The sequence below is a fragment of the Alligator sinensis genome, unplaced genomic scaffold (genome assembly GCF_000455745.1).
Source record: "Alligator sinensis unplaced genomic scaffold, ASM45574v1 scaffold1027_1, whole genome shotgun sequence".
Classification (NCBI taxonomy): Eukaryota; Metazoa; Chordata; order Crocodylia; family Alligatoridae; genus Alligator; species Alligator sinensis.
Window position 1 is genome coordinate 59,263 of NW_005843209.1, and position 8,116 is coordinate 67,378.

At 51.9% G+C, this 8,116-nt stretch overlaps 1 protein-coding gene and 1 long non-coding RNA gene across 4 annotated transcripts in view; both read left to right on the plus strand.

The window, feature by feature from the left end:
- Positions 1 to 627: 627 nt before the first annotated feature.
- Positions 628 to 5,963, plus strand: LOC102385085. Of its 3 annotated transcripts, none has more exons than XR_325398.1 (4): positions 628 to 732; positions 1,529 to 1,689; positions 3,126 to 3,167; positions 5,335 to 5,963. It is a non-coding gene; the product is annotated as an uncharacterized LOC102385085 (long non-coding RNA). The 3 variants fall into 3 exon arrangements; XR_325399.2 differs by lacking the exon at positions 628 to 732 and adding an exon at positions 814 to 967; XR_325400.2 differs by lacking the exon at positions 628 to 732 and adding an exon at positions 991 to 1,146.
- A 194-nt stretch (positions 5,964 to 6,157) lies between these two features.
- PRRG3 (proline rich and Gla domain 3) overlaps positions 6,158 to 8,116 on the plus strand; it is a 6,124-nt gene continuing 4,165 nt past the window's right edge. Inside the window, exons 1-2 of the mRNA XM_006037971.1 lie at positions 6,158 to 6,202; positions 7,507 to 7,511. Coding sequence (XP_006038033.1) covers positions 6,158 to 6,202; positions 7,507 to 7,511 — 50 coding nt within the window. The remainder of the gene's footprint in view (positions 6,203 to 7,506; positions 7,512 to 8,116) is intronic.

Below are 8,116 nucleotides of genomic sequence, written 5' to 3' on the forward strand. Positions count from 1 at the left end.
TCTGAGGTCCCAGGGTAAGAGCCTGGGATGGAGGATGCTGGCTGGTAATAGCGCCATACATGGTGTTTGGAACAATTGAGTTCTGCTCAATCAATACGATTTGGAACTGATTTGGTTGATTTGACCTGGAACATGAAAAACATTTATTATTATTATTATTATTATTATTATTAAAGAGGCTGAACAGACAGTGATACAGGTAACCACTGCCTGAACTTTGTTGCACCCAAAAGCAGCTGCCTGCCGACTTCACGGCCTCCTGGCCAGGCAGCATGTTTGGGGCTGGCCCCATGAGTGCAGGACCCGAGCGCAAGGGGCCGCGCCAAGCGCCTGGCAGGAGAGTGGCTGCCTGGGCGAAGACGGCGTCCAGAGCGCACCTACCTGCCCGCCCGGGCAGTGGCAGAGGAGACCCCCCATGGGCTGCAGCTCCCCCTACCCCGCTCTCAAACGGCCCGGCAAGAGCATCTTTGATTGGAGACTGCAGGGGCAAGGCCCCGCCTTCCCAGCTCACGACTGGTTACAACAGAAGGCGGCGCCCGCCTTCCGCGCCCCACGATTGGGCAGATGGGAAGGAGAGCCACCGCTTTAGCGACCGTCTGATTGGATCGTTGCCACCGTCTTGTTTTGGGGTTGGTCAAGGCGGGCGGCGCGGCTCCGCCCCTTCTCTCAGCGGGTGGCGACGGCTGAGGCTAGGGGGGGGAGTTGCCGGTTGGACGCGCCGCGGGGCATGAGGTACTCGGGGCGGGAGCCGGGAGCCGGGCTGGGGCAGGCATTCCCCCGCCCTCTACCCGGTCTCGGGGCCCCTCCCCCGCGCGTCAGCAGCCTCCGCTTCTCCTCCCCCCACCCCCCACGGGAGCTCCGGGGCCGCCGCGTGGCCCCAGCGCAGGGGCGGGCAGCGGCAACAGCGGCCCCGCGGCGCATCCCTGCCGCCCCCTCGCCGTCGCCATGGCAACCTGCTGTGGCCGCGGTATTTATAGCGGAGGGAAGCACGCGGGGGCGGGGATCGCGCCTGTCCGCCCCCGGCCAGGAAGATCCTCCGCGTGCGGGAGCTGCACCCCCCGCCAGGGGTGGAAAGGAGGCGCCGGCCGCGGAAAGGGGCTGCAGGGCCCCGGGGCGGCGTCGCACACTGAAGGGCCCCGCAGCCGCGTGCGTGGGTGGGTGGGCGGGCGGGCGAGGGTCTCCCGTGGGAGCGTGGCTGCCTGCTGCCAGCCCCTGGCTGCTCCAGCGTGGGTTGCCCGCGAGCGGCCCCAGCCGGGTCCCTCGCTAGGGTCAGGCTGGAACAGTGGCATCCCGTCCCCCCGTGTTGTCTGAGCATTGGCAGGGGGGGCTCCCGAGGGGACACCGGTATAAAGCTTCGTGTCACTTGGAAGTGCAGGAGAGAACAGGGATCTGTGGGCAGCCCTCTCCTTGCACCCACCCTTCCCTCATCACATGTTTTTTTTTTTTCTTAATGAAAACAGGACTAAGGAAATAGTAGCCAGGGCTGTTTCTGCTCAGGGCTGACATCAGCAACCATCTTGTTTTTCAGGGAAGATCCTGGAGGATGCTTCAGGATTCCAGGGGTTTGCCACTTCATGTCGTAGGGATTGACAGCTTCTTTCCTGGGTTGCTCGTCCAGAGGTTTAGAAGGAGAGGGACAAAAATTTTTTTTCCAGCCCTAAAAGCACCTGCGCTCGACTGTGGTGGCATGTGAGCAGGCAGTTCTTTCACTTATTATCTTGCTGTCCTACTTCTCCTCAGCTCAGTTCCAGCCTGAGTTCTGCAGTCAGTCTTTTTGCAGACTGCGAGAGCCATTGCTCCATGCCTTGGAAAGCTTTACTTACATCAGCTGCAGGCTTATTCTGTTTTTTCTAACCATTCTTGGTACAGGGACTGCCATGTTGAAAGAATGGAGTTGTGGTGTTAAGTGGTAGGCGCAGTAGGGGTAAGCAGAAAGGTGGCTTGTGAGGATCAGTCTTCATGTTCCTTTGAGATTAGAAACAGCTGCTTTCTGCTGCTGGAAGGATGAGATTCCTGGATTTTTAAGATATTTGTTTCTAGTATTTGTGCTTAGGAGCTCAACTTGTGGGCCAGCGTGCACTTCTGGTAGTTGCTATATAAACGCAGAACAAACAGGTGGTCGCAACCCCCGGAAGCTATCAGACCAGGCAGGGCTTGTGTAGGAGTGTTCCCTTGTCATCTGCCTGGGTGTTAATCCTAAAGCTAGTAAATTTCAGGGCCATTTTTCAAGCCCAGTAGCTTGGTGACTGCAAGCTTTGTAGGCTAACTGTGATCAGACCTCTCATCTGGTGAGGTGATCTTACTTGATTTCAGAATGTTGGCTGGCTTTGGGTTCTGCATGCTTCCAGGCAACCAGGGTTGGTATTTTACAGGGCTGATCCTGTGAACTGTTTGAGTGACCTTGATCTCTCTCAGGTTTGAGAGCTGAGGCTATTTAGCAGGTCGCAGGACTGGGCTCTGTGCTCTCAAACTAGTAGGCAGAGCTTTCCCTGGCAAGGAGGAGCTCTCCCTGCCTGACCGCAGGATGGAGCTAGGTGTTAGACACAACCTGAAAAGCACTCTTTGTGAGCTTGTATGTTTCTTTCCTGCTCCCCGCTAAGGCTAGATGATAAGAGGCTACCAGGTAAAAGGTGGGGACTGGGATGTGTGCTTTATCTTCTGCACAACTGATGAGTAACAAGCCATGAGGATGTGCTTTTCCTCATTCCTTACTGAAGTGGTGCATGTTGTTCCCAGAGAGCTGAACATGGGAATTTCTGTCGACTTTAGGGTCTGTTGCTTAGGGTGTTCTGGGGTCACACCTCAGAGTGGGGAGCTGTGATGCAGGGAGCAGAGGCTGAATGGAAGTGCAGGCTGGGAGGACTGAAAGCAGGTTGGATGTTCTGGCAAAGGCTCCAGGGCCAGCTGCCAGGCTGCTTAGCATTGCAGGTACTAAAGGAGCCTGGAGGAGATGTTGAATAAATCAGAGTTTCTCAGGGAGGGAGAGCATGTAGCTAAGATCTGTAGCAGGCTTCCCCAGCCTGGGCCCAAGAAAGTGCTAGTTTTCCTTCCAATTTGGTGGAATCAAGGGGCTGCCAGGCTGAGGCTTTGTGCAATTCCTGACTCTCCTGTTTTCTTCCCAACAGGTAGGTGACTGCCCTGAGTGTCTGAGGGAGGCAGCATGGCAAGTAAGTATTTCCCAGGATGGGTCTCTGAAACGATGGGTGGGGTGGGCTCGCAGCCCCTTCTTGAGAGAAGTGGGGGACACATCATCTTCTGTACTTGGAGGGGAGGCAAAGGGCTGTCAGTCACCTCCTTGAGGTGAGGGAGTTGTCCCTTATGCCTAGCAGATGTGGCAACATTGTGGCTCTTGCAGAAGATGGTAGAAGTATGGCCTTTGTAAGTCTTTCTGCATTTCTCTGTAGTATTTCCTGGCCAGAAGAATCTGGAGGTTCCTCTGCTGTAGAGGAGTTGTTCAAGGTGTGCTGAAGAGACTGACCGTCAACCCCCACTTCCTCCCCATGCAGTAATGCATTTGCTGTCACACTTCTCTTTGGATGAGACCTGTTCACTTTAGAGTTCTGTTCCCAGCCACTGTGGGCAGGGGTTTGCTGGCATAGTTGCTTTGATTGTGCTGAGTCCTGTTCTCCCCTTCTTGCGTGCACTGGTCACTCTGTAGGTGGCCCCAGTAGTCCACTTTGCTATGCACTGCCTGGTACAGAGGTCATAATAAGTCCATTGCCTGCATAAGTAGTGGAGCACAGGTACTGGCATTGATGTGTACGTGGTGTTTATTGCAGTAAACTCCAGCACCAGTTGAGCTTTGTTTTGCTTCATCTGCTAGTGTGGCTTAGAAGAGCGCATACTAGAACCAGGCCTGAGGGGCTGGTCCAGCAGTTTTATATCGGTGAGCTCTATAGCTGAGAGGGTAAGTTCTTGGAGCAGAGGGCTGAGCCATGAGCATGTGGAGGGACTGTAGTTTTGATGCAGATAAAGCTGGGGCCATGCTTCAGGCATAGGATGGAAAGTGGACTCGATATCTAAAGAGCTGGACCCGAACACTCCCTACTCACTTTTCCATGCAGCCTGATGTGCTGCTGGGTAGCACAGAGGCTGCATGCAGTGCTGTCATGAGAGCTGTGGAGGACAGCAATGATTCTAAACCAGGACACCACAAAGCCAGTCTGGGCAATGGCAGAGAGAGAGCTTGCTGGGATTGCAAGGTCTCTTTGGGGACTCCAGGGATCCAGACTTGACAGAGGTGATGCTGGTTGAATAGCTGGAGGAGGAGTCATGGAATGAAGGGTCCTCCATGCCAGGTATGCAATTCTCTGTTGTAATGCCTACTGTACCAATGGGCAGGCTAGCCTCACATGGTCAGGGAGAGGGTCTGAGGTAACATGCTTGCTGCCATTGACTGTTTTCAAAGGCAGAGGGAGTCTTCCATGACAGTGGAAGTGCTCACATCTCTCTAACCTGCCAAGCCCCTTCCCAATAATCCTTCAACTCTGGCCATCTCCTTGGTAGCCCTGGCCAGCACAGTGCCTTTCTGGCTGCTACTCCATATCTAGGTGTAGGCTTTCAGAGCCGCTGTAATTAAAGCGCCTTCAGCGTCACATGTATTTAGCATCCCACACTTCAAAATGGTGGTGGGGTGATTTAACTAAAGCTCATCAAATGAGCCATTTTGAAATGTGGGGATGCTGAAAAGATGTGATTCAGAGGCTGCTGGAGCACGCTAATTAACATGCTTCAGCAGACTCTCTGCAGGCCCAATCGAGTTTGCTCTGATGTGCTAATTGGCAGGTGTCAGAGCAGAGCTCTCTCATGTGTATAGGTGCCCTGTGTGCTCCTAAGGGAAGTTGGTAGAAGTGTGTGATATCTCTGTGCCTTTGTACGTCTCCCCCATGATCCAGTTTTGGACCTGCAGAAGTGCATATGGCCCTTTCTTTCATTCAGTCGGTCTTCCTGGCACCATTCAGGGCAGGCTCTCCCACCTTTCCTCCCCCAGGCACTGCTTTGCACGCCCTCACTTGCATCCTCAACACTCACATCACTTCAGGGCATTTTGCTTGCAATGAACAGTCTTGGTTAGTCACATTATTCTAATTCCCAGGAGTTCCCTGTCCTTTCCTTGCCCTAAAATCCAAGAAGGGAAGCAGTGAGTTAGGAACTCCATCCCTATCCTTGTAACTTTGCAATGTCTCTGATCCAATGCAAGGAAGAAGAGGCATTGTTTTACTAACAATGGGGTAGAATTAGTACTGGGTTTTTGTCACAGGTCCTGCTGTTCCAAAGGATGATTGAGCTGTTACTTTTTTTTTTATTGACCTGCCTATTTCTTTTGCATTATAGTGGACTCTATTGCATTAGAGACATCCCAGAGCAGGGACAGAATTGAGTGACCAGGATCCTCAGTGGTGGACAAACTTGGGGAAAGCAAAGAATGTCCATGACATTTCAGGACCTGCAGAGGAAGATTTGAAGGAGGTTGGAGTGATCATCCCAATGTATGGAGGAGAGCACAAGGTTCACTTCTGAAAGATGGGGCAGGGCAAGGCCAGTCTCCTCTCAGCAAAAGAGGAAACAAGTTGTACAGACCAGCAGTTCCTTCATGTAACCTCCATTGAATATACAAGGGCTCAAGAAAGACTGACCCAGCAGCCCATCCCTGCACTGCCTGCTCCGTGCTGTGTTGCGGGTTTGGACAGTGCCACCCTTGGGGCAGTTTTCTTCTCTCCTGCTCCCCCATCAGTCCTTTGCAGACTGAAGAAAATGAAGGAGAATGGGGATCGCAGAGAGATGCACGTTCACCCCATAACCTCTTGCCCTTGGTTTTGTAAATATGTTCTGCTGTGCTGTCACAGCTGGACTGCATGATTGAAATTGCAGAATAAAGTAGCTTCTGGAGAAAACTCCCTAGTGTGCAGCATTTGTGCTGTTCTTTGTCCATGCAGCAGCAGTTCTGGCCTCCACAAACCCCTTCACCCTAACCAATCCATACTAAATCTTGGCAGGGGAGGAGAGGGGAGAAATCAGTTCATAAACCATGTAAAAATTGATCCCACCACTAAATATGGCAGCACATCAGAGTAGTAATTGCTTATGAATACAGGTGCATCAGGACCTCTAGTGTACTCTGTAGGATCCCTTGCTGTACGCACTGAGGGCAGGATAAATGAAAGTCATTGAGTGGAAGGAGAAATCGGACACTAGCACAGCAGTAAGTATGGCCCCTAATTAACAAGGGAGTAGCAGTTACCTAAGTTAGGCCTAACCTTGACTAGGACTGTATGTGAGCACAGAGTGCTTGAATTTGCACAAGATGTGACTTCTTCCCCCTCCCACTTAGGCAGCCATTGTGCCTTGCTGTGCCAAGGTTGCTGCCTTCTCCCTGCTCTGAATGTTAGGCAAATTGTGGTGGGCAGGTGTTCAAAATACTGTTCTGTAGCATCGCCCTGGCAAATGCCACCTTTGCCTCACTGATGCCAGTGTTTAGTGCCTTCTGGATACAGGTGAAGCAACATGTCTGGCTTTGTATAACCTAGGAATGGTTTGAGGAGCCAAGGCAGGGGTCACAAACAGCATTCCTGTTGCTTGTTTTACAGAGTCTGGAGTGTTTGACCACTCTGGGTACACTTGAATTATCTTCCTATGTGCATGGCCCCTTCTTACTCATGCCTTTATTCCTGGCTTGCTGGGCCAGGGCCTGGGATTGGTCCTGTCCATCAAACCCATGGAACCCATTTACTTCTCAGTAAACCTAGTTAATTTGACTGATCTCTGGTATGTTGGCTGCCCTGCTGTGCTATGTGTAGTGCTATGTTATTACAAGCTCTGTGGTGAGATTCCTCTGGGCTCTGCCGTCTCAGACTGGGACCCAACAGACAGTCATTGTTCTAGCTACATAGCTTCCATGGGATAGTTGCTGCTGTTTTTTGATGGAAGAGGAGCTGCAGTGTCTGCCAGGTCCTCTACTGATAATATCAAGAAATATTTTCTCACTTGCTGCTGTCTATCTCTTGTCCTGACTAGCTTGTCTCCTCCTGCCCCTCCATAACCATACAGTAAATAGTGTTACCTCCAGCAGGTTACCTTCAGGCACTGCACAGGTCAGGCCTGGGCAGCAAGCTGCTTGCTTTGGTTTCTGGCTGTCTGCAGGTGTTGCCAGAGTGCCCTCTAGTGTCCTGTGGCAGCTCTGCAGTGCTCCAGTGAGACCCTTTGTTTTCCATCAGCTGAGCATTTATCTGGACCTCTCTGCACAAATAAATGGGAATTGGTTTAATTTCCCAGGGAACTTTGGGAGTTTGGCCTTTTCTCCCACAGCCCCTCTGGACTTTGAGGAGGCCTTTTAGAATTTCCTACAAGCCATTCCTTCAAGGAGCTTGTGGGATTGTTAACATGGCATAAGGGGCTGAAGGAACGTGGCTAGTATGAACATGCTGCATTGAAAATACTTAAATTAGCATCCTTTTCAAGGGGATATTGTCAGTGGTTCAGTCACTGCCTGACTCTCTGATCACACAGTTGCAGTATGTGTTCAGGTCATGACTGCTATGAAACCTTCCCTCACACACAGGTGCCTTAGGTGGGGTAACTTGCCTGCTTGTTCATTCCAGTCTGATGCTTGGTGCCTCAGGAACTTGGTGCTTGTGGGCAGTCCCAGTGACATAGGTCTTCTGCCTGTTGTTCCAGGGGTCAGGCTTTCCAAGCTGGCAGCTTTCTTCCTCCATGCAGGGTTCTTCCCCATGCAGCAGAGCTGCTGCCTCATGTTATGGTCACAAGCAGATCTGTGCCAGAGCAGTGCTTGTGGGGCTCTGGTCTCTTGCCACTACCAGTGCTTTGTTTAATCTGGTCCTTTGAATTAAGTGCACATGTTCTAAAAGACTGGGGCAGGCTGTATGGTGGGATGGGATTGGCCTGGATTGGGTGTCATGTAAAGTTCCTATGTGGTTAAAGAGGAGTACAGATGGGTGATGTAGCATATTGTCCACAGGTAGCAGCACAATGAAATCCTTGGAGTGTAACACTGGCAACATTCCCTTGGGACAAGAGGGTATAAAATAGGGCTATTTAGTTGCTGCCATGTGCTGGGAGGTTCCCTCCAGCCTAGTCCTGCAGTTAGGTGAGCAGGAAT